General features: G+C 39.0%; 1 protein-coding gene across 1 annotated transcript in view; it reads left to right on the top strand.

Annotated features, from left to right (window-relative positions):
- Nucleotides 1-25,945, top strand: part of MDN1 (midasin AAA ATPase 1) — a 97,664-nt gene that overhangs the window by 31,323 nt on the left and 40,396 nt on the right. Inside the window, exons 26-55 of the mRNA XM_074150300.1 lie at nt 981-1,127; nt 1,898-2,039; nt 2,169-2,303; nt 2,384-2,522; nt 3,505-3,643; nt 3,731-3,861; nt 4,438-4,582; nt 5,712-5,841; nt 6,405-6,635; nt 7,375-7,572; nt 8,961-9,169; nt 9,701-9,823; nt 10,811-11,008; nt 11,100-11,207; nt 12,318-12,506; nt 13,676-13,765; nt 13,879-14,139; nt 14,289-14,559; nt 15,258-15,408; nt 16,188-16,304; nt 17,498-17,706; nt 18,132-18,277; nt 19,151-19,353; nt 19,724-19,944; nt 20,956-21,069; nt 21,867-21,999; nt 22,660-22,769; nt 23,427-23,560; nt 24,251-24,411; nt 24,784-24,904. Of these exons, the coding sequence (XP_074006401.1) occupies nt 981-1,127; nt 1,898-2,039; nt 2,169-2,303; nt 2,384-2,522; nt 3,505-3,643; nt 3,731-3,861; nt 4,438-4,582; nt 5,712-5,841; nt 6,405-6,635; nt 7,375-7,572; nt 8,961-9,169; nt 9,701-9,823; nt 10,811-11,008; nt 11,100-11,207; nt 12,318-12,506; nt 13,676-13,765; nt 13,879-14,139; nt 14,289-14,559; nt 15,258-15,408; nt 16,188-16,304; nt 17,498-17,706; nt 18,132-18,277; nt 19,151-19,353; nt 19,724-19,944; nt 20,956-21,069; nt 21,867-21,999; nt 22,660-22,769; nt 23,427-23,560; nt 24,251-24,411; nt 24,784-24,904 (4,806 nt within the window). The remainder of the gene's footprint in view (nt 1-980; nt 1,128-1,897; nt 2,040-2,168; nt 2,304-2,383; nt 2,523-3,504; nt 3,644-3,730; nt 3,862-4,437; nt 4,583-5,711; nt 5,842-6,404; nt 6,636-7,374; nt 7,573-8,960; nt 9,170-9,700; nt 9,824-10,810; nt 11,009-11,099; nt 11,208-12,317; nt 12,507-13,675; nt 13,766-13,878; nt 14,140-14,288; nt 14,560-15,257; nt 15,409-16,187; nt 16,305-17,497; nt 17,707-18,131; nt 18,278-19,150; nt 19,354-19,723; nt 19,945-20,955; nt 21,070-21,866; nt 22,000-22,659; nt 22,770-23,426; nt 23,561-24,250; nt 24,412-24,783; nt 24,905-25,945) is intronic.

Here is a 25,945-nt window from a genome sequence, read left to right as displayed (position 1 = left end):
ATGTGAAAACGTTCTGGTGTGTAGCACAGAATTAACGTTAAATTCCCAAGAGGTGGAGGTGAGGTGGTTGTGGACTAACTTTCAGTACAGACGAGTTCTGTTTAGGTTAGTTGCTTATTTTGCAGCTACCAAATTTCTAATTCATTTTGAGTAGTTGAGATTTAAGGGCTTTACTGAACTGGAGTTCATGTATATTTGACTCAGCATTTCTTGCTCAAGAAGACTGGAGAAGAGATTTGACTTAGGTTATTGGTGTCCATTTTGTGCTGGTTTTGGCTGGAATAGTTATTTTTCTTCATAGTGACTGGTATGGTTCTGTGTTTAGGTTTTGTGACCAAAACAGTGTTGATAATACAGGGATGTCCTAGTTATTGCTGAGCTTGAACAGTGTCAAAACCTTTTCTGCTTCTTGCACTACCCCAGGTAGGCTGGGGCTGCACAGGAAGCTGAGAGGGGACACAGCTGGGACAGTTGACCCCAGCTGACCAAAGGGGTGTCCCATACCATATGACATTGTGTTCAGCAATAAAAACTGGAGGGAAAGGGAGGAAGGGGGGATATTCAATGTCGGTTTCCCCAAATAACCGTTGTGCATGATGAAACCTGGAAATGGCTGAACACCTACCTGCTGATGGGAAGTAGTGGATGAATTCCTAATTCTGCTTCTTTTGTGCGTGCAGTTTTTGTTTGGCTATTAAACTGTCTTTATCTCAATCCACAAGTTTCTTGCTTTTACCCTTCCATTCCATTGTAAGGGGTGTGAGCGAGTGCTGTTTGGTGCTTAGCTGCCTACTGCAGTTAAAACACAACATATTTTAAAGCTCTTGACCTCATCCAGGCTCTTACGCATGTTTATGTGTATGTGCTAATTTGTACGCTACGACACTATCCATATTTCCTTTGGATGTGTAGGGTAAGATATATAACATGAGGACTATCAAAGAAAAAAGCTGAAGTAAGAGTATGTTCTTGTATTTTAGGTTTTGTCCAGAGCCTTCAGGAATCGTTTCGTGGAGCTGCATTTTGATGAACTGCCAAGTGCTGAACTGGAAACCATCCTGCACAAGCGATGCAGTTTGCCACCCTCTTACTGCAGCAAACTTGTCAAAGTCATGTTAGACCTGCAAGTATGAGAGTCTTTCTTCTTTTTGTACAAGATACACAAAGATATTTCAGCACAGAGTAATAGAAATTCCTTTGTGGGGGGAGGTGTTGCTAATGGGCAGATATTTAACAACCCAAACCATAATTGGTGGAAAAGAACGCACCGAAGTAGTTAGTTTGGTTGGTGGTTTAGATAGAGAATGGGGAAGGTGATGTCAGATTTGAGAGAAAGGTAGCAGCAAAAAATTAATAGCCAAAGGCCTTGGAATTTGGTGTGTAGAATAATGTCTTGCTCTGGATCCAAAACACAATATTGGATTTGTAGCTTTTTTGGGTCATGCTAAGTTTGGTATTATTTTTAAGCATAATTTTGGATGTCTTCTGACACTCCTGTGTTTAACAGACATTTAATATTTCATATATAGCTAAAACTATCTTATATTTCAAAGCAATTGTAGCAGCAGAAACCAGAGCACGCTTTGAAGTGCAAACATACATTTTGGTGGAGAATCTAATCTTTTGCTTGGATTTTGTTTTATTCCAGGTACCTATTTTCTCCTGAGTATTTTTATTTATTATTATCTGTATTATTTTGTTCCTGGTACGTTACCAAGTACCTGCATAAAGGTAATTTGAGTTTGGGAGTTGTGACTTTACTCAACTTTTTTTTAAAAATACAGTTTGTCTGAAGAAGCGTCACACCAGGAAGCTTATTAACTTACACTGATTAGCTTTCCTTTAAGTATTTGGATGGGTTCATGAAAAAATGGCTCACGTTTTGGTCTTATGACAGTCTTACCGCAGAGGTTCGACGGTGTTTGCTGGGAAGCATGGGTTCATTACCCTGCGGGATCTGTTTCGTTGGGCTGAAAGGTACAGATTGGCAGAACAGCTGGAGAAGGAGTATGACTGGCTTCAGCACTTAGCAAATGATGGTGAGCCCTGCTACCTCCAGGTTTTTAAAGTGTCTGTAGAATTGCTTTCCTAACCCTAGTTCTTAAGTATAAATTTTTGTTGCTGATTAACCAGGTAGTAATTGCTTTCTCTCCTCCTCTGTTTTATAGGTTTTATGCTTCTGGCAGGCAGAGTCAGGAAACAGGAGGAGGTGGATGTTATTCAGAGTGTCCTTGAAAAACACTTCAAGAAGAAGATATATCCTGAGTCTCTCTTCTCAGGGGAAAGTGTCAAAAAGCTGCTGGGTGAGTTTCCTAGAAGGACCATGCTCTCTAGTAGTTCTCTAGATGTGACTGAAGCTGATAGGTTGCCTTGTGTTGTGCAGCTAAATCCTCCACGCGGACATCAGTGATGGACAGAGATTTTAACCATATTGTCTGGACTCAAGGAATGAGGAGGCTTGCTGTTTTGGTGGGAAGAGCCCTGGAGTTTGGTGAACCAGTACTGCTGGTGGGAGACACTGGGTAACCTTGCTTTTTATGATGCAGTTCTTTGTAGTGCTGCACCAGCCACTGAGTCAGACACAAAATTATTGTGTGGGCTTCAGTGCTGCTTTGATCTGGGATATTTAAGCCTCTGTCATGGCAGACTTCCAGCTGCTGCTTTTCATAGTTCCCTTTTGAGGGGGGAAGCGCTTGCATCACTTTCAGAACAAGTCTTTAATGGGATTATCTGCATTATGTATAACTACGTAGAAATAATATAGAAAGTAGTCAAATTGAAATGAGCTGACTCCTGTCTCCACCTTTCACAAGGTGCCCTGTAGAACTTCACTGTGCCTCACTGGAGATGCTGCTTTTGGGGAATTGTGACATTTTTCTGTCTGAGAGCACATTCGCTTTACGTGTTTAAAGAATTTGAATATAGTCTTGCTACTACTATTACTCCCCTCCCCCCCCCCGCCAGTCCTTGCCTCATATGCTGTAAAGCAGTTTGTATAAGTAGGTGCTGTCTGCTTCTGTGCTGGTTATATATTAGAAGAGTGCATTTTTGTGGGGGAGAAGGGAAGAAAAATGCAAAAACAACAACAACAAAAAAAAAAGTAAAATTATTTAGGTAATAAATGAGAACTCTAGGTACCCGGCGATTTATTCCCTCAGACTTAGGCTTGGTCTAGACACGTAGCATCTCCAGTTTGGTGAAAAGATAGGTTAGTTGAGTACCTGTAGGGGCAGGCTGAAATAAATTTGACTTTGAACCTGCAGAAATCCATCAATGCAGGTATTGATTTAAATTTATTTAAAGACATCTTGTGCAAGTCAGCAACAGTTGTTGTGCCAAAAATGGCTTTGTTTTGCATACATTTCTTTCAAGGAAAGGAGCAGGAGGAAATTTCCATGCTGGGCCTTTGCCTCATAGCTCTTCAATGAAAGTGAATTCTGCCCAAAGTGAGCTGATTTTCTTCTTACTTTTTTATTCTTACCTTTCAATTAAATTTTGTTGCAGGTGTGGTAAAACTACCATTTGTCAGATCTTTGCAGCATTAACAAATCAGAAGCTATACTCAGTGAATTGTCACTTGCATATGGAGACTTCGGACTTCCTGGGAGGACTGCGACCAGTGAGACAGAGGTCGAAAGACCAGGTTTGTCTTGCATCGATGGTAGTTTGGATAGCATGGCCAAAAAGTAGTAGTTCTTAATGACTCTTCACTTCCTTTCCTGTTTCTTAGGAGGAATCTGAGAGTTCTAGGCTCTTTGAGTGGTGTGATGGACCTCTTGTTCTAGCAATTAAAGAGGAGGGCTTTTTTCTCCTTGATGAGATTTCTTTAGCTGATGATTCTGTGCTAGAGCGACTTAACAGGTATGTCTTAAATGTGTTAGTATTAAGCATCCTCAGTGTGTTCATTCATTATACAAAGGTGAGCAGGGTAAATCTAGGTTCTTTTAGGCACATTTGTTTCCTGGCCTGTGTGAGCTGCTGTCTTAATCGTATAGTTCTTGTTGAAAGGAAGAATGACCCAGAAAACTCTGGCCTTGTTCATATTTCAACTTCTGTGTCAGTTGCTTTGTTTTTCTAATTGTCATCTATCTGACAGAGGTGCTAGTTTTAATCACAGTAATACTTACATAATTTTTGCTGTTTGGAATTTTAATGACAGCTAGGGGGAAAGACAGTAAGGTAAGACAAGATGAAACTGCCTTGTCTTGCCTAGGTCTTGAAGTCTTAACAGGAAAAATAAAAGGTACTTTGATTAAAAAGCAGATATGTAGATGTTTGCTTGACATTTGTTGGCACACTAATTATATGGGGTTTTAATGCTTTAGTTGGTGGCAGTGAAGGTTTAATCAGGCTAACTCATGTAATTTTCATTTTTAAGTGACCTTTTGAAGTGTGAAATGAAATCTAAAATAAACATTTTTTTTTTAACCTCTCTAGTGTTCTTGAAGCTGAAAAGACATTGGTACTCGCTGAAAAAGGTGGTCAAGATGATGAGGAGAACGAGGTAGAACTATTAGTTGCAGGAAAGAAATTTCGTATCCTTGCTACCATGAACCCAGGAGGAGACTTTGGGAAAAAAGAGGTAAATATGTTAAAGTAACTAGAAGTGCAGCGTCCATCTTCTGGTCATATTAACTGGTTAGTGGTTTGAGGTGCAAGGCAAAAATGCATCATGCCAGTTCTGGCATCCAGTGCTTCCTAGTAGGCATCTGCCTCATTGCTCTAAAGGAAGAGTAGGTTGTATTTGGTTTCCATCACTTCTGTGTGCTGTCATTTCAACAGTATAAGTCGATACTCAGCAGAATATCCAAGAAAACTTCAGGCCTCTAAATATTCTAGGCAGGCTAGAATACTTGAAGTACAGGAAATGTGGCTCATGAAGCAAGTAAATCCAGCTCTAACATGAGTCTGGAGTAGTGTGAAGGTGCATAATAGATTATTCTCCCTAATACTGTTCAGAAAGCGACAGTTAAAAGTTGTCTTCTTGTTCTTGATGAATACGAACATCCCAAAAGACCTTTCTTGTTAAATGAAAAAAAAAAAAGATCTGTTTCTGAACTTTGGCTTTAAGTAACTTAAGACAGGTTAAAAAACCCAAAACTTTTAAGCAGCGTTGGGAGCTAGGACTAAAAAAATAGAGCTATAATCGCTTTTACCCCAAAAAAGATGGGTATTCCCTTTAAAGTGGTTTCTGCAGTACAGAACAATTCATTGTAAAGCCATGTGTTTACAGGGCGTTTATTTCTGCATTGCATTTGTGCTAATGGTTTTTGCTTGACTAATTCAGCCAGAGGAAGAGAGCAATTGCAGAAACAAGTTGCAATTGAATGCAAATTTCCACATGGTAGTTTGCTTCTGTAAGCAGAGCGAAATTACTTATCTGTTGTTTGATACATGATGTCCTGGAATGAAATGGATCCTTGGTGCTTGCAAACCAGCTCAGTTTCTTCCCATATTCTTTTGAACTTCCTCATTTATCAGGTGTTTCCAGCACTGATGCCACCACTAGGAATCTTAAAGTCCACATTCTCTCAATGTTCTCTCACATTCTTTTGTTACCAAGTGGCTTTGTCAAAAGTAGAAGGAGAGATCTTGCTTGTTCACTTTATTGTTCGTAAATACTGTGGCTTACAGGGCTACCAGCTAACTCCAACCTTAAGTAACATGATGCACTGTAAATGGAATTGCTCTGTCGTTCTGCTTGTTTGCAGCTTTCTCCTGCGTTGCGCAACAGATTTACAGAAATCTGGTGTCCGCAAAGCAATGGCCGTGATGATTTGATACAGATTGTGAAACACAATCTTCATCCAGGAATGTCTCTGGGTGGAATAAACAATCAAGGTGGGTATTTCCCTGTGTGTTGGAATTCAAACATTGTTAAAAAAAAAAAAAAATACTTCGGAGGCTGCTAAACTTTCCTCAGAATTTACACCACTGTGTCTCCCTTTTTTCTTGTAAGTACATCTCTGAGGACACTTTTGAAATATTTTTGACTTTTGTTCTTCCTTCATTGTGTATGTTATATGGCTACCCAGAAGTAAGATCAAGGCTGTATTTACTCCACCATCCGAGTAGTTTAATTATCCCCAGCCCTTCAGTGCCTAATCTTAGTTTCAGTGCAAGGTGTTGAAAGAACTGGCACTTCATTTTCTGGCAGCAGCTTCACCGTTACTATTAATCACTTGTTTCTGACTTGTAACTCGAATTTAAAAAAATGTGTAACAGCAGCACAGGCATGGACTTGCTCTTCAGTTATCCTGCCTGTTAGGATCTAGAGTACCCATCCGCGTTGCTCCTGCATTACAGCTGTACCTACTTGAGTGATGCTTATTGTACAACAATGTGGTAGATGTGATCAATAAAATCATTTGATGACTACATTGGTTTTTGACTCTTCTTTTCAGGGGCAGACGTAGCAGAGCTCATGATGGACTTTGTTGAATGGCTGACTAATCAAGAGTTCGGTCGCCAGTGTATTCTCAGCGTGCGAGACGTCTTGTCATGGGTTAATTTTATGAATGTCATGGTAGAGGATGAGTCAAATTCTGCCAAGGAATGTAGCCTTCTTTATATTTCTCCAATGATGTCTTTTATCCATGCTGCATGTTTGGTGTACATTGATGGAATAGGATCAGGTAAGTCTTCAGTGCTCATCTGGTGGCAGAAAATGTGAAGGCATATATTTGTATTAGTGTGTTTGAGTAGAATGCCAACAAAATGCTTTGGGCAGCATAGAACTCTTCTGGGAGAAGTTTTCGCTTCTGTTTAACAATATCCTGTATGCCTTTTTTGTGGTCTCAGTAGCAAGGGTTTGAATAATACCACAAGCTTAAGTGAATTGGAGGTAGTAGGAATATTACAAAGGCTAGCAAACAAATTTAAAAAGCCTGTGTTTTTTTATTGAGTCTTCTGAGCTGGTATGTTAATGAATTACATGACCACATATTATTCTCTCTCTCTTACCCCATGCGTCAGCATCTTTGCATGCTGGCCTGTGTCACGTGCATAGATCAGAATGTGTTTGGCCACTGGCTCAGCTGATAAATAGGGGTTAGGAGAGTAGGGAAAAAGTGAAAAGCAACAAGAAATGCAAGGAAAAAAGGCCAGGAGGGACTATGGCAAGGAATCAGGATGATAGTGATGGTAGAAGAAAGGATTTTGGAAAGAAGATGTCCCTAACTCTGTTGCTCACGGAACAACTTGTCCATGGTAAATTGTACTGAAAGCACTGGCAAGCAAAAGCACTAACATGAAATATAAACCTGAACAGAATACTGCACAAAAATGGCATCTGTGAAGGAATTGAGTTTCTTAGTCACAAGATGAACATGTCTAGTTATGTTTGTAAAGCACACTTAACTTTTCTAATTACAGGTACAACGTCCTGCTCAGCTGATACGGCTTCAGTAGCTCGTGAAAAATGCCTAACATTCTTATGTGAGAAAATGAGTCAATTCCTGGAGCTGACTGATTATCAGAAGAATGAACTAAAGATTTATGACAGAACAAAGGAGAAAGAGTTCGTGTGGATGGACTACTTTATGGGAATCCACCCCTTTTTTATTCCGAGAGGCAAGAGACTTTGTGGGAGTGTGTGGACATTTATTCTGTGGTTTTTATTCTCAGTAGTTCTGTTACTCACTAAATCTAAGTAGGATACCTGAACCATTACAGAACAACTTATAGTTCTCAAGCCTTAGAAAAGTGCCTTTTTTGCCTCCAAGTGTGTTGATTGTGACTTGATCACATTTATTAAGATGACACATCTGTTAGTTACTTTCTTTGAATTTTTAAAATTACTGGTTTATGGCGTAATTTTAGTAGGCTTTTTTGGTGTAACAAAGCTTCTTGAATTTCGAGTTGTAGCTTTCCATCACTTTGTACGGTCAGGTCTGCTAAGTTCCAGTCACTAAAGCTACAGACACTAATGCCGTGTTTTGCTGGAGCCTCTCAAAGATTTGCTGCAATTTTTGAAAAATTATTTAGTCCCTGCATTTCAGTTCCTCAAGTGGCAAATTAATGCAAATGGAACTATACAAATATTGCTTTCTACCCTTAAAATACAGTGACAGGACTAAAAAGTGAAGACTATGAGCTTTCTCATTTAGCTGGTTAGTTTTTAGTACATGGAACTATGTGTTCCTAGTGCTATATTAATCATACATCTTTGAACATTTTGATATTCATGGGTTGTGTTAGTGATGCATAAAACTGTACAAGGTAGTGCTTTTTTGTAAATTGCTTAGTTTCCCTCTGCTAATTGGGTCACAAAAGGAAGGATCTCTTTCATAGTAAATGGGTATCAAGAGGTGTAAGATAAATTGGTGATTAACCTTTTGTATACCTGAGCAATGCTGTATTACAGAATTTGGAGAGTGATGTTCCAGTGAGCTATACTGCCTGGAACTTGGCAGACAAGCTCTGTACTCTCTCCTCACTGTATGTCATGGTAACCATAAAGAAAAGATGTGCCTAGCAGCACACTTGAATTAAAACACTCTTTCTTCACAGAACTAGCAGCGTATGGAACAGATTAATATGTTGTTCCATAACACGACTGAATCATGTCCTTCAGTGCCAAATTTTCAAAAGCTGCTTTTGAATTTTAGATGCACGTGTCTGAAGCACAGGGAAAGAGTTACGATTTTTCAGTGATAGATCTCTAGTTTAGGCCATGAGCCAGGAAGAGTCGAAGTTTCATGGCAAAATATATTGTATATTCATATGCTTTTTGCAGAATTCCAAATAAATATGCGATGATGGGCTGAGACACAGCTGTGGGTCAAACAGAAAGCATATGTGCCTCATCTCTGAGAATGGGGTACGAGCGTGATCTACATTGCTTGCTGTAACAAGATCAGCAATTAAGGGATTGATCTCGTTCAGAAGCACCCTGTCAGCAGGTCCAGCATAAACATTCTGATTTAATTGTTTTCTGGTTTATCTTTCCTTTGTTTTAGGCCCAGTTCTCCAGAGAAACAGCATTACAGATTATGCTCTAAATGCTGGGACCACAGCAGTGAATGCACAAAGACTGTTAAGAGCCCTGCAGCTTAACAAACCTATTTTGTTGGAGGGGTCACCAGGTGTGGGCAAGACCAGTCTAGTTGCTGCCCTGGCAAAAGCGTCGGGAAACTGTCTTGTTCGAATCAACCTATCTGAGCAAACGGTAGAATAAAGTATTATCTTTGTAACTTAGTGTTTATTGCAGGGAGGAGGTTTTGTTTCACTTTAAACGTGTAGTTCTTTTTGGCTTTGGGACCGAGTCTGAAATATAATTTTTTCCTTCTTGATCTCAAAACTAAATGGGAAAGGGGGAAGCAGAAAGAGCAGTGAGTTTCTGTGAGTGAATGCCAATTCCCAGATTTTTCTGTTCTTTCCAAGTGAAGACATGCTTATCTTTGTCTACTGTATTTTTCTTGGCTTCTGCAAAGCTTCTTGAAAACAGCTTTAAAGCTTTTTGGCTTATTTGTTCCAATTTAATTTTTTTGTTGTTGTTAAATACAGTAGCTGGTCACTGGAGTCCTATCATGGAAAAGCTTTTAGCATCTTGCAATTACTGAAATTTAGTACCTACATTTTAGCTCTATTTAAAGGGGAGGGAAGAAATGTGATGTAAAGTTCAACAAAGGTTGTTCATAAACTTTTGTGGAGTTTTGTAATTCATTTTTTTTATCTTTCCCATTCTCTACTCCCAAAGGATGTGACAGACTTGTTTGGGACCGACTTGCCTGTTGAAGGTGGGAAGGGAGGAGAATTTGCCTGGCGTGATGGACCACTACTAGCAGCATTAAAGTCTGGACACTGGATTGTATTAGATGAGGTAAATTTCAAGTTTGGGGCATGGAATGTTCTGGAAGAGCAAAGGAGATGATTTGGCATGTAGGATAAGTACCTCTGAGGGTTGGTGACGAAAAAAAATTTTGCTTGATTTTAGTTATGTGCATCTAGTGCTTCATTGAAAGTGATTGTTCCACTCGAGAAAATTAGTCTCCCTCTACTAAGTCCCTCTGCCCTTTGGCCTTCCATAGAGGAAGTGTAAAAGACCAGCTTTGACTAGACCTCTTTTAGACAAGAGAACAAGGATTGAATCCCAGCCTAAATTACTACTGAAAACTGAGGATAGATTTGATTTACATTTGAAAGTTTTGGGGAAGAGTGTCAACAGAAGTTGTGGTACATATGGTCTTGTATGGATATAGTTTCACTGAAGTAGAAGGCCTTTTGCTGGGACTAATACACTGTGTTGAGTACTGATTTAATTGAGATGAAGAAGAGTTCCATTTTGCCCGTATGAACTATCCTGCCACCACAGGTTTGTTCATGTGCTTTGAGCATATGGTCTCTTCCTGACAATCTGTGTTCTACTTATTGCAGAGTGCAAAATCTTAAATTCTTTAGCTGTTTGTATGCCTTTTTCCTGTTTTGAAGAATATTACTCTAAACAACCATGATACTTAAATAACCCAGATTGCCTTCATTTAAAAAACAAACAAGCAGACAAAGCACTCGGGATGTCACAAATGTATGAACATAAGTTCAGAAGAAACATCTTGAACGTGTAGATTTTACGATGGAGAATTGTTTTGTTATCGTGGTGAAAACACGGCACAAATATCAAGGGCACATAAGGTGAACTTAGTTATAGTTTTGTTGCTCCAATCTAGATGGAGATAATACCATACAACGGTTCTGGAACTGCAAGGAAATTGAATTTTACCTTCTGTTTATCCCAGCCCGTTAAACTAGAGATTATCCTAAAGTGTTTTGTGGAGTATTAATATTGCATCCTTTTTTCTTTTTTCCTCAGTTGAATCTGGCCTCTCAGTCTGTATTAGAGGGGCTAAATGCATGCTTTGACCACAGAGCGGAGATTTACGTTCCAGAATTGGGAATGAATTTTCATGTGCAGCACAAGAAGACTAAGATTTTTGGATGCCAGAATCCATACAGACAAGGAGGTGGAAGAAAGGGCCTGCCCAAGTCCTTTCTTAATAGATTTACACAGGCAAGCTCATTCGTTTGGTTTAAACTTTGTCGTTATCCTGTCTTGTAGTTTTCTGACTATATCAACACTCAGCACGCTCTTTATTCTACAGGTATATGTTGATCCACTGTCAGCAGAAGATATGGAGTTTATTGGGAATACGCTGTTTCCTGCTATTGATAGAAGTATTATTGCTAAAATGGTTGCTTTCAATAACACGGTAAATATGTATTTTAAATTATTTTGTGTAGAAGGAGGCAGAAGGCAGTAAGATTTAAAAAAATAGTCTAATGTTATATATCCAAGCATTTTTTTGAAAAGTATATGGGTGAAAAAGAGGACTGGAAATATATGCAGAATAAAGAATGCCACTAAAAACCACCTGAATTCTTTTACCACTAGAATCAGATATTTTGTTAATAACTGAAGAGGCATAATTTTTCCCAGAAGATAAAAAAATTTATATAAAAAAGGCTTTGTTCTACAAAAGGTGGAAACAATTACGATTTCGTAGTTTGGTAAAGTCAGTTAAGAAAATTAATGTTTTCCACACACAGGGATTATTCTTGAAGTAGAAAAAAAGTGAGTTATATCTTAACAAGAACTGAAATGTGTATTTCTAGTGTGAATTTTTAATCTGCTCTTTATTATGGGATGTTGTTAGTAAAAGCGGCATCTGACCTTTACAGAAGCAGAAGCTTTTAAGGATATGTGGCAATACTAGCTTTTAAGGATATGTGGCATTATTCTGTAACACTGAGACACCAATAAAAGGAAAATCTTTCCTGATAGGATTTATCTATGGCAAAGGATTCAGAGATGCTCAGATCTAAAATTATGCTAATATAAAAGGTTTTCAACAAGCATTAATTACAAGTCATCAACTTACCAGCTATTTTATGGCTTAAATGCTGCCATTTTGCACAAAGTGCAGGATATAAAATTCTCAGAATTCTTTTTGTGGTCATGCTTCTGAAATTGTGTTTAATTTTCATTTCATGAAACAAAAAAAAAAAGTGTAGTAATATTAAGATAAAGTAGTATTCTTTAGCCTCATGTAAAATCATCTGTAGCAGCGACTATCTGAATACTCAAGGAGATTTGAGCTGAGTGTGAGAGAATTACTAGAGGAGGGGCAAACTAAATCAAGCTTTAGTTCCTTACATCTTCAGAAAAGTGAATACAACTTGCTCTTCCTATTGTCCTCTGTCTTGGAAGAAATGCCAAAGGCAGATCTGTTCGGTTGAGTTTTATAAAAATATCGGAAGACCAGCACATGGGTGGAATAAAAGACTTATTTTATTTTATTTTTAATTTCTACTTTTTCCAGATTGACAAAGAAGTAATGGCTGAAAAAAAGTGGGGGCAGAAAGGAGGTCCCTGGGAGTTCAATTTACGTGATCTTTTCCGCTGGTGCCAGCTTATGCTTGTTGACCAGTCACCGGGATGTTATGATCCAGGCCAGCATGTATTTTTGGTTTATGGGGAAAGAATGAGAACCAGGGAAGACAAAGAAAAGGTGAGCTGTGTTCTCCTTCCTTGCTCTTCAGATTGTCAACAAGTATTTCTAGAAATCCAGGTGTAAATTTGGAGATGCTTTGCAATTGATTCATAGACATTACCTCTAAGAAAAGAAAAATAGCTTGCTTTGGGATTTTGTGGTTTAATTTATGTAGCTCTTCCCCTTATCCTTTAAAATATCAGTTTAATTACCTGCTAGCATGAAAGCAGAAAGCTGGTGTAAACGAAGGCAAGTAGAGTAACAAAGGACTTAAACAGAGCAAAACACAACATATTCTTGTGTCATTACTAAATAATAACGTTCTCATACAAGTGGCCTGGGTTTCATGCATATTTGTGAGGAAAGAGAAAATAGGGAGCAGAGAAGAGAAATAGCACTGAGATATGGAGAGATTCTTAATGTTATGGTTAAATAGCGTTTGTGTCAGTACAGTAAGTAAAAATAATGTCCCATAATTCTGCTCTTCCCCGAGAGCATTTTTAAATTGTTCTGGCTTGATTTCTTTTATTGACTTTTATTTATCTGTCACTGCTTTAAGCTGCCTGTCAAATTGTTCGCCTCATTCTGTTAAACTTGCTGCTTAAGATTCCTTTAATGAAACACTCACTGCAGTTGTTATTCCACCTTTGCCACCTACTTATTGCTCTCTTGCCTAGAAATCCTTTGCTTTTGTTTTCCTTCACAACGTTTAAATTATAGAATCAAAGAATGGTTAGAGTTGGAAGGGACCTTAAAGATCATTGAGTTCCAATCCCCTATTAAACTAAAAGTCAATTAGATTGTAGAACTGAAGTTACTTATTGAATGTGACTGGATATTTTTCTCATGGCTTTACTTTCCCCTTCCTGTAGTATTACTATGTTTTTGTGTGTTATCAAAGAGCTTATTTATGGAGTGACTTCTTTCCTAGTATTTTGTTGAAGAGAAACATTACTTACAGTATTTCGAGTCGCAGGAAAGTGTGATTAATGAAGGGGTTGCTCTGGGCAGCTCACACTCACTTTAATCATTTGCTGCACTTTGGATGAAATGGCGCTTGTGGTTAAACTGTTAGTTGCTGTCACACGGCTGTGAAGCTGAGAGGGAACACTACTTTAAAAGTAAATCTTTAGAACAGTGGAAAATTTAAGATTGATAAGTTTTTTTTGCTCTTTCAACTGTTTTAGGTTATATCCGTATTTAGAGACATTTTTGGGCGGGAGGCTGGTGTGTATACAGGAACCAGGGAGTTTCACATCACTCCATATAACGTTCAGGTAAGCAGTTGACAAGAAGTTTTGTGAATGGAGGGAGAAGGAAACAACTTGCACAGCTGGAACTCCCATTTGCCTCTTGGATTACTCACCCACGTCTCTCTCATCCCTCCCAGATCGGTTATTCAGTTCTTTCTCGTGGCAACTACATTCCTCGCCCTGGCAGAAGCCTCTCGCTTCTGCATCATTCCCTGCAGTCCCTTGAGTCTATAATGAAGTGTGTGCACATGAGTTGGATGGTCATCCTGGTGGGGCCGGCAGCTGTTGGCAAAACCAGTCTTGTTGAGCTGCTGGCCCATCTGACCGGCCATCGACTGAAAATCATGGCAATGAACAGCGCGATGGACACAACCGAACTCCTGGGTGGATTTGAACAGGTAAATACTGTTTTGGTAATATGGCAATATTTCTGCTTCCTACCTAACAGTGGCCAGCCCACTGCGATCTTAGTGTTTAAGCACCAAGTGGAGCCTTAGGCACTACGTTCTTCTGGATGAACTAACTCCCTAATGGTGTGTGTTTGCAGGTTGATATCAACAGGCCATGGCAGCGCCTGTTGGAAAAAGTGGAGAATGCTGTGAGCACACTAGTAAGAGACAGCCTTCTCCTGACAGAAATTTGTGCAGATGATGCTGAACTTGTGCTGCGTGCTTGGAGCAGTTTTGTCCTGAATTGCAAACCCAAATCTCTGGGTGAAGGAGGCAGAAGTGTTACAGCTGAATTAGTGAGCAAACTGGAGGGAATACTTGTACTTACCCAGCGACTAAACAACAAAATAAATTCTTACTCGAAGGCAGGTATGTATGGAGGGGGCGATTTGCAGTAAGACACTTACTCCTCTGAAGAAAAGAAATCTATAGATCTCTGGTGAAAGCTTGAGAAAACATTGGGGGTGTTTTATAGGGTTGTTTTTGTAGTCAATACTGTTGCTTCATACTACTTATTTAACAGTTGGCTTCTGAAAAAGTTACAGTGGTGGTTCTTCAGGTTTTTTTGTGTAGTTACACCTGATATTGATCAGTACTGATGTGTCCTCTACAGAACTAATCATCATATGATACAATACGGCTCTTGTGTTTCGAAGAAAGGAAATTCAGATATTCTATTCTTCTATTTGTTCTCTGAAGCATTAATCATCTGAACTTTAGTTCAGCAGTATGGGTTGTTCTTTAATTTTTCTTTTTTATTTTTTTAAATATGGTATTAATATCCATCGAAATTCATCAAACGGGTGAACAAGGGGAGCAGAAATGTGTCTGTTCATGGGAAAAAAGTGTCAGTCTAGTTTATATTTCTCTGTGCTTGCAAACCCTGTGTGTCCTCATGGATTTTGCCCATGGGAGGCTACTTGAAGAGTTGGAGCCTCTGCTGTTACATTCCTCTAAAAAGTAGGAAGTATATATGTTTATTAACAAAATAACTACTATTTTTCTTGAATGGAACAGGATACTACCTCAGTAACCCAAGTCTTGATGTAAGATATGCTTCCTTTCAGAGTTTGCTCACCTGGTAGAAGAGTTCCGGTGTTTCAAGCTGCAGCAGGCCCAGGCTACGGACCGTGGCACTTTTGAGTGGGTGGATGGGATGTTGGTTCAGGCTCTGCAGTCTGGGGACTGGCTGTTGATGGACAACGTTAACTTCTGCAAGTAAGAGATTTTAGTGGCCTTGTTTCACTGAGTAAATCCCTTGACCTTCCTAATTTGGTGCTGCAGCGTGTCCAGAGAAGGGCAAGGAAGCTGGTGAGGGGTCTGGAGAATAAGTCTTATGAGGAGAGGCTGAGGGAGCTGGGGGTGTTCAGCCTGGAGAAAAGGAGGCTGAGGGGAGACCTTCTCGCTCTCCACAACTCCCTGAAAGAAAGGTGTAGAGAGGGGGAGTTGGTCTCTTCTCCCAAGTCACGGGCGACAGGACAAGAGGAAATGGCCTCAAGTTGCACTAGGGGAGGTTTAGGATGAATATTAGGAAAAATTTTTACACTGCAAGGGTTATTAAGCCTTGGAATGGGCTGCCCAGGGAAGTGGTTGAGGCACCATCCCTGGAGGTATTCAAAAGACGGGTTGACATAGTGCTTAGAGACATGGTTTAGTGATGGTTTTTGTCAGGGTTAGGTTGATGGTTGGACTAGATGATCTTAAAGGTCCCTTCCAACCTAGACAATTCTATGATTCTGTGATTCTAATTTACTTTGCCTCTTACTCTTTGGTTCACAACTGAACATTTTGCATTTGATAAAAATACATGGGAGCAGTAATTTAAATTTTCTGGAAGAGTGTCTTCCTTCTTAGGCAGCTTAGCAGTTGATAGTTTTCCTTTTACCTTTTAACTTAATTGAGCTGTTTGGATTTTTGTTTAAGACTAGTTGATTTCAGATCAGAAAGGGGTCAAATTGCTACCTTTTTATAACCATATACATTTCTTTTGCATATAGCCCTTCTGTGTTGGACCGCTTGAATGCTTTACTTGAACCAGGAGGCGTTCTTACCATGAGTGAGAGAGGTGTGATAGATGGCACAATTCCTACAATAGCTCCTCATCCAAACTTCAGGTGCTTTGCTTTTCTGTGCTTTTTTTTGCCCTTTTTTTTTTTTCATACCAAATAGCAGGTTTAGAAAAAATAATGTCAGCAGTGAACCAGACTTTTGGTATTTTCAGTGCTGTTCAGTTTGCCATGTACTGTAGTGACACTGTCTGTCTGGCAAGGAAGAAGACTATGCTGTGATGAGCATATGATGGAGAGCTTAAGAGGCTTGGCTTTATATCGCTGTTGCAGCACAGACTATTACACTGGAAAATTCATAACAGTATACCTCTGCCTTGATTCTCCATTTCTAATTTAGGATTTTAGCACTTCCCTGTCTCACTGTAATGGAGTTGAGGATACATGTGTTGAAGATGGTGAAGTATTCAGATATGTTGGTAATGAAAGCTATGGCATATGGACGTAATTTTTTTCCCAGCTTTTTCCATCCCATCCATAAATCTGAGTTTCCTGCAGTGACAGAAGTTAAAAACAACCTCACAAACAAAAAAACCCAAACAAACCCAAAAACAACCCACAAACTCCAGACAGTCTGTGTTCTCTCAGAGCTGAAGTAGTCTCTGAGAGAGTTGGGAAGAGAACATACAGAGTATTCTGTATAATTCCTACCTTTTGTAAATTAATGAATATCAGACTGATATACTCTGGTTCCTCTGCATGGGAAGCAAGATCTTTGCCTTTTCAGAAACCTTTTTTTTGCTGAATTGTGTCTCAGAAGTGGTGGTTTGTTTTTTCTTCTCCTTGCTTTTAAAAAATATCTGTTGACAGTATGTACTACTTGGGTGTTGGATACTTTGGTTTTTAAATAGCACAAATTTATCTGACGCCATTGCTAAGATTTTAAAAATTCTCTTTATAGCTCAGAGGCTTAGTTTAACTTTTTTGTAAGTAGGCAAATGATAAAATAGACATAGCTCAGATATAACCGAGTTAAAAATCATGCAGTATATCTGTGGCTAATTTCAAAGTATAATTATTCATACAGATTTGTCATTTAAATTCAGTAAATGTCTCTGTCTTTCTGGATATCAGTGTCCCTGTTTTTATGAGGATGGATTTGGTTTATGGAAGAGCAGATTTGGTGATTCCAGAGTGCTAGTTTAAAGCCCTAAGTTACATCTTTAGAATGTAAGGCAGTTGGACTAGATGGTCTTTGTAGGTGCCTTACAACTGAACTATTCTATTCTAATACCCAACAGGCTTTTCCTTTCCATGGATCCTGTTCATGGGGAAATATCCAGAGCCATGCGGAATCGTGGGATTGAAATTTACATTCCTGGGGAGAACGATGGAAACATGTTGGACAATCTGGATTTGAAGTTACTCCTGCATGGTTTGGGTTTAGTGGGAGATAGCGTCTGTGACGCACTCATGGCTGTGCATTCAGAGACCAAGGCGGCAATAGCAGGTAAAGTCTGTTTAGTATTTGTTAACACCTTGGGCTCATTACATAGATTTGGATTAACTCTTTAATATTAAAGCTTGGTTATTTATTGTGTTATGTTCCGGTATAAGTAAAGGCATAAAAGTATAATCAGGTTGGTTTGCATTGTTTTGCACACGGGTTTGCACAAGACCTATTCAAATTATTCTTTGGAGCAAGATGACACTGAGTTTCATTCATCTCAGCTGTTTGACGTCTTATTTTGAGCTGGTGAACTGTTACTTATCGTCTTGTCAGATTTTCTTACTAATCTTGGGAGGAACCCATTGAATTTTCAGGACTCAGTAGGATTCATTCCTCAGGGTCTAAAGTGGTGTTTGTCCTCAGAGGATTAAAGGGCGGACAGTTTCTAAACATTCACATCACCCTAAATGCTGTGTATCTTTCAGGTTCTGTGTCGTCTTTGTCACCTTTGCTTCAGGCTGCTGTGTTAATTGTGCAGCAGATACAAAGAGGCTTTGGATTAGCAAAGTCTTTCTACAGAGCCTGTTGGGAAGTTTACGGGCGCTCGCAACAACTGCAGATTAACCAAAAGGTAAAAGTCCTGTATTTGAAGGTTGTTTTTATTACCTTATCGAGACACATGGAAAATATCACTTCATGAAGCTAGTGTTTGAGATCCTCTTGTATCCTAAGTGCCTGAGCAAGGTGTTGATGAAGATGGTGCTCTTGGAGAGATGAACCAAACAATTTTAAACCTCTCAGCCATGTGTCAGGTGATGAAGAGGAGGGATTAAGTGGCATTGGGACATTTTCTATCTCTTTTTGATTCTGGGGCTTATTTGTCTCCAGTGTAAGCAGTACAGTTCTGCTTGTAACTTAATCTAGCAGATCATTTGAAGCTCTAGAAGTTGGGGTTTTGGGTATTGAATAACAAAGTATGGTGGATTTCAGGTGTCACCTGTCCTTTCATGACATATTTTCTCAGCGTGGTGGCATGCTACTGGAGACAGAGGTCAGATGAGTGAGAGCTGCATAAAGACCATCAATCTGGAGTGTGCTTTTTGAGATATTCCCTGAGGGATAAATATGGTTGTTTGGACATTTAGTAGATAGTGGCTTACTCTTTTGCAGTCTAAGGGAGCCAGAGAATATCCCAGTTGGACTCTGAGGCTTGCTTGTTTTTAACAGCTTCAGCTGAAGACCTTGGGATATTAATACTGATTGATCTGTAGCCTCAAACACTGTGCACGCTGTCATCTGCATCTCGTATTTCAAACTGTACAGCATGTTATTTCACTTGGAAATGCGTTGGTACTTTTATAGTGTAGGTTATATAGTGTATGTAGAACGTTTGATTTATAATGATTTCGTAATAAATACACATAATTAAAGAATTCCCTCAGCTATTGTGCTTGAATACATGTTTGAATATGATTCTGAACTGCTTTTTGGTTGTCTGTTGTAGCTTGTGTTAGAACTGGTTACGAAGCACGCTTCATCTCTGGCTTCCCCTGAAACTTGGGGTGACTCCTTGCTAGCAATGGGACTGTGGCCAGACTCCCTACCTACAGGTCTGTTTGCAGCTGAAGACTCACTTCTTTCGACAGTCCGGAGTGATGCACAGGTCCTAATGCATTGTCTGAATAGACTAAACCTTAAAAACTGCAGGTAGGCAAGAAACACTTTTTTGTCTAATATATGAGTTAAGAAACAAGATATGTGTGAAATACAGGTGGCATGTCATTGTTCCCTGCAAAACTGTCTTGAGCAAATTATGTGGGTAGAGACTGTGGCAGTCACACACGGTAACTGAGGCTCCTGTTACCTTTACAACCATTACAAATACAGGTTTAATTATTTACTGGTTTATTCTTCAGTCCAAAATACTTCACTCTCTTCTCTCTTCAGTCTTCAATAAGTACATTTGACCTGTTTTGAGTTGAATTAGGATTAGGCATTTAGTGGAAAATGTGAACGGAAAAACTGGGTTTACAGAGTAATAAGATCCCCAAAAATTCTTCACCTCTTTGTGTTTCAGGACACTACCACTGACTCTGCAAGATCTTCAGAAAATTATGCAGTCCACTAATCCTGAGGGTCTCAAATTTGGTGCTGTTGAGATAGATGCAAACTGGATGGATAAAATGGAAGTTCTCCAAGCTTCGGTGAAATTGTTCATAGAAAAGGCAACCAATCAGGATTGGACGTTGAGAGTTAAATGGCTTGACTCCTTAGCCAAAAATCTGCCACAGGTGCTTGGTATGTAATTATTTAACTTTTTCTTTTGCATAAGGGCTGGCTTATTATATTTTCACAAATTGTAAGTCTTCTGTGAAAATATCCAGATGATCCAATATGAAAGTTCTCAACTATCCACACTAAATCAAGGGCGTTGAGGCTCCAGGGAGAGACAGAAACAGGCTAGGCATATTAGGGACAACAGGAGACCTTAGGCTAAACATTGCCTTTTATTATTCAAGCATGGGTGTAATTGTACTGCTTCTGAATTACAGTTACTTTTGGATACCTCTTGGTCTATGTGAGCAAATATGCCTTCCTCTTCTCTATCGAAAAAAAACCTAGTGATAGTAAAAGCAGTAAAATACCTTGTATTTATTTGATGTTCAAATACAAATGGTTAGAAGGAAACCGCAGAACTGAGATTTCCTGAAGCCATGTTGCCTGAACATTCAGAATAGCAGCTGAGATGAAGTATTCAGTGCTTAATTACATTAATCACATTAAACTTGTGGAGAATTTAGGCATTAGTCCAAGGAATTCACACACTTAGCTTCCTTGTATGGTGTGAAATTTCAGACTGTATTGTCCCTACATGAATGGGATTGCTCCCCCTTGATCTTACTGTCTTTCCAGGCAGGTGTGTCTATAAACTAGCAAATATCTAGAAAGTTACTTTAATGACAGGTATGCTCTTATGTGATTTTTATTATTTTTTTTTTAATTGGGAAAAAGTCAAAAAAAGATGTACCGAGAGGAATGTTTAAAGGTATTAACCCAGGGATTTTCACAAACCATATTTTTGATAGCATACATGAAGTATCACCGATTTAACTAGAACCCTTTACTGGATTTGTCTCTTTGGCCATGATATCCTCATTGCTTTTAAGACCTCTTGGAGTTAATACAAAGTAGGAGCAACTAGCGTGTCCAGAGTGCATGCAGGCTGCTTGTGCTGGCTCAGTTGAAGTTACTTTGATTTATTTGTACTAATTGTCTTTTACACCTATGCTTTCTTCCCTTCACCTACAGATCCAGTGCGGATTCAGCTGGAAGCAGGTGCTGTAGCCCTTGGTAGTTTCTATGCCAGTCCCCTCTCATCTGGAATCAGTAACATGATCAAGTTGCTACAGCCAACTATGACAGGTATTTCTGAAAAAAAATTGCTTTAAGATATTGGTGCTTCCTCTATTTGTTCTCTGAAGACACTGCAACCGTTCTTAGGAAATGTGTGTAACAAAACTAAGGCTAAATTCAAACTGTATGTTGCTTTTGTTGTGAAAGAAATAACAAAGCTATTCTTGCTGTCTGGAACTGCAAATATGGCAATTAAATGATTCATCCTATGCAAATTAGGTATGAGTGCTATGATTATGAATCCTGACTGTGTATCTGTGACTCAGGTGTATTCCTACAGCTCAGAGTTAGGGGGTGTTCTTAAGAGTGATACATATATCTACTGCCTTTCTGACTGGATGTCAGTCTGGTTTCTTCCCAGCATTTATTGTGTCGGCCCGTCTGAAGCCTGTGTAGAGGCCTATAATTTTCCCTTGGTGTTTTACAGGGAGCTCAGGCCTGCGGTTTCCTTTCCAAGCTTGTTGGCTGCATGAAAGCTACATACAGTGGTGCTGCACCCTTCATGGGTGGTCCTACGCATCTCCCCTGGGCTGTGAGGGGAAAAGGGAGTTGGACTTGGCGTTTCCAGGCTGTCTTTTTGGGTACTCTGACCACTGGTTAATTTACTTTCGCTGCTCTGTTTTACAGAACCTGCAGTCAACTAGATGCTTTTCTGTTTGGATAACTCAAATGGGAGAGCTTTAAGACTCTGCCTTCCTCTTAGGTTTCCTTCGTTCTTTTCCTCGTGTTCTCGCATAGGCAGGGCGATCAAGGAAAGTCTTTCACTGAATGATTCCACCACTGTCTTGTCTTGTGTGCCTTCCCAGATGAACACGTGATGCCTCTGGACCCCAGATGGAATATGCAGTTTTTGGACATCATTAGAAATTCGATGAACTTTGATACAGAAATGGAACACACAGATCAGCTTCTGATCCTTTTGAAGTCTGTAGCAAATCGGTGGGTTACAAAAAAAGCTTGTGAAGATTGCCCAATGACTGTAATCAGGGCTGCATAAACACTTGTGGTATCTGCCACGTATGTCTTGATGTCAAGTTTGATAGATGTGATCTAAAATATTACGCAGAGGCTTTGTACAGGTATTTAAATTCTTTGCTTTTCTGGAGATGCAGGCTAAAACAAATCACTTAATGTAGGGAGCAGGGCTCCCAGCGTTCCGTATAGGCTGGAGTACTTCAGGGACAAAGCAGAACTGTGGGCTAAAGCATAAAAGAGGCAGAAGCAGCAGTGTGAAATCTGACATAAAACTTACAGTTGCCTTGCTTTGGGATTTGGACAGCTTTTCCTAATAACAGCAAAATGTACATGGATTTGCAGTTACAGTATAAGGAAGCAGCTGCTCACCGATCCCACAGGTGGTGGTGTTGCATCTGCTGAGCAGCTCAATGCTTTTCCCTTCCTGGTGATTGCTGAAGTCAGGAATCAGCTCTTTGTGAAGCTTATTCTGCAGAAGCCATATTCAAGCAATTAGTTATGCTGCACTTGCTTCTCCTTTCATAATACAGTGAAGTACCAAATGTCACTTTGTAGTTCACCTTTCTCATAAGGCAGAGGCTTAAACATGGTACTGGATTTCTAACAACTTCATTTTTACTTCAGGGCAGTATTATTTCTTGACCGAGAAAAAAGAAACTACACTGAGAAGAATTTGATTACCAACAAGAAGCCAAGAAACAGTGTCTTGAGAATGTCTCTAGATTTCCGCAAAGGTGGGTTGATTTGCACTGTTCCTTTCAGTTCTATGATCAATTTGAAATACGGTTAATTTGTAGTGTTACAAAATGTGTACTTCAAACGTGGTGTGTCCTGAATGTGCAAAAGAAGATTGTGTGAATATAAAGTGGTCAGATGAGGACTGAAGTGATATAATATATTATTCTTAAATTAGATATACCTTATGCTACAGCATTTTTGTCCATCCTTTACTAGGTAGTGAGTGCATGTCACTTCTTTCTTAATTACTAAACTTTAGAAAGACGGTGGAGAGAAATTGGAATTGTGTTTTGTCTTTATTTAGTAAGAATAGCCAAATTCTTCAGTTGTGCTTTTGTTCTAATCATCTTTCTATTGTTTTATGTAATAAGGATGTTTATCCGTAAAACAAAGGGGAAAAATGTAGTGATGAAGTTAGGATATTGCAATTGATCAATGTTTCTTTCTTTCTGGATTATTTTTTATGTTAAACGCTTAGAGAATTGTGCAAATAGTGAAGGAATATTTTTTGTTACTTTGATTCTTAGATCTTTTCAGGCTTTTTTTCACAAATCATGGAGAGGATGCAGTGATCGGAAATCTATCCATACTTGTTATATTATGTGGCTGGAATGTACAATCTCTCCCTTTCTTTTCCTCTTCCCCAAACTCAGATCCAGGAAGTTACAACTGCCTTCCTCATGCAGTCGTGGTCAACCTTGTTCCTTTCTTTGAACTTTGGGATGCATTTGCTTTTCACTGGGTGAAGTCTACTCAGGTGGCCTTAAGTGACGATGACATGCATGATGTGAGTGGATTTTTCATAGTATATTTAATTCATGGAAGTTATGTGAAACTAGACAGTGTGCAGAACACTGTTTTTAGTTTCAGGATCTGTGAAATGAACTGCAGTAGTTTTATTGGTATTCAGAATAGGTCTGACACCAGGCAAACACCATGTTTATTTCAGTGGCTGTATTTGTTTTCTGTCTTCTCATTTCTTAGTGTAGAATGCCTCAGCCTGCAGATACTCAGGGTGGGAATTACTTTACCTAAATGTGCACACCTGGGACCTAGATGGCCATTGTGCCATAGAAGTGCCTGTTTCTCTCCACTAATGATAAAGGGAGTATCCACATCTGTCTCAGATAATGATACCTGAACTTCTGACATGCGTGTCACAGGGGTGGTTCACTTCTCCCTCTCCCTTTTCAGTCCAAGAAGATCATTTTGCTGAAATGGGGCAATGACTTTGTAGACTTGGTGCAGGGATTACTTGTTTTTGACTTGTGTAGTTCCACAGCAGAGCCCTGCGGAATTTTTAGAAAACAAATAGTTGAGTGCTAGTTGCGTGCCACTAAGTATAAAGTGTTGCATGATTCTGAAATTAATGGAAGTGACAATGTTTTTGCATTTTCTCTTGCTTGAAGTACAAAGTGTTCTGTAACGTGCAGGGCTCAGCAATGGGAAAACTGTCACCTTTTTGGCTTCTTGTTAGATTTTATACTGCTTGCTGTGGCGTGACCGGTTCTGGGTGGTCTCTGACACTGTGACAGTGGATTCGCCAGGGTTGTCACTTCTGTCTCTCCACTGGCACTGGGTTATGAAGCATCTAATTGACAGAATTCCTCAGATGCTTATCGGATCAGATCAGCACAAGTGAGTGGCGTTGATTTGTGATTCTGTTAAATGGTTGTATAAATTACCCTTTTGTTAGTATTATATAGCTAGTTAACATTGTTTGCTGTTAGTGTCCAAGTTGTGTTCTATTAGTGATGCAAATGCAATGCATTACATAGCTGTTTCATTTTAAAAATTCAGATTTCTTAGCATTGGGCTTCTTTTTCACAAACCATTATTGAGATTTTTTTTTTTTTTACCCATTTTCTGTATTTTGAAGTTAAGTTGTCCCTTCAGTGGAAAGTTTAAGGGAAGCGTCCTTTTCTCATGTGTCCTTTTTGCCTTTTTTCTCAACTTCTGACTTAACTGTGTGTGCTCTTTTTTTCTTTTCTTTTTTTTTAAATCTCCAAGGGTTTCCAAGGAAATTCAATCTGTTTCACAGCAGATTCAGAGCTGTTTGGCCAATCCTGCTGGTATTTCTGCCAATATGAAGATACTACAGAAGTCTCTAGGAAGACCTCTTCCTTTTAAGGTATTGGTACTCTGTTTGCAAGAGAGTTGTATTTCCAGCAATGTTCATATTTGCTTTAAAATAATCATAAAGATTTGTAGCTCTTGCTTCCTAGGCCAATAAAAAAACATTCCTTTTTGAATTGTTAGATTGATTAAAAAGGCAATTTTGGTATATACTAATGTACATCTTTTTTTTGTGAAATATATCAGTTATCCAGATATCATAATTGTTCATTACACTTTGTGTAGATAACAGTTATTTAATATTGAGTGGTGGGCAAACATAAAGATACTACTGCTTGCTCTGTTCTGGAGACTTTTGGATATTGATGTCCCACTTGCTTATTTAGTGAACATAGGTGTTTATAGAATAGAACATGTACTTCCTTTTATACAGCATAGGATGGGGCTGCCTTCTGACTTACTACTTACTTTTCTTAACTTATTTCACCAATTGGTGCCATTCAGTAAAAAAAATCTTACAGTAAAATTTTCTAAAGAACATAAGTCCCTTTTTAAAAGCAGGCCAAGAGTAGACACGTAGGTTTCTTGAGTTGGTGATTAGTAATTAGACCTAGGTTTTTATGGCCTTATCTCTCAAAGATGCCCAGCTATTTAAAAGTGCCTGTAGTTACTTTGTGGGACTTAACAGAACATTCAGTGCTTACTGAGAATTTTGGGAGGTTTTTCTTGGCATCCAAATATATTTAAACTGCAGGTGTGAAATGCCAATTGCTTTTAAGTGACAGTAGCTTCTGGAGTTTTTTATTAATTTATGTACTTATTTCTCTTAGTTTAGATAAGTCACTGTGTTGAGGTATTGTTTGCCTGCATAGTCTGTGTCATTTTTTCATGATGGGGAAAAAAAAAAAAAACTTGACAAGGAGGAATTATGGCAAACTACTTCAGTTTCTGTCTTCTTGCTGTATTGCCTAAGGCCACAAAAGAATTATTGTTAAGTTGTTGTTGCTGGTTGGTTTATATATACCTGTACTTCAGTCGTATGCACATGAATTTGAAACCTTAGTTCTGACTGCAGTCGCAGATATTGTTTGCTGTG

The sequence above is a fragment of the Numenius arquata genome, chromosome 7, assembly GCF_964106895.1.
Source record: "Numenius arquata chromosome 7, bNumArq3.hap1.1, whole genome shotgun sequence".
Lineage (NCBI taxonomy): Eukaryota > Metazoa > Chordata > Aves > Charadriiformes > Scolopacidae > Numenius > Numenius arquata.
This window is presented reverse-complemented; position numbering and strand designations above follow the sequence as displayed.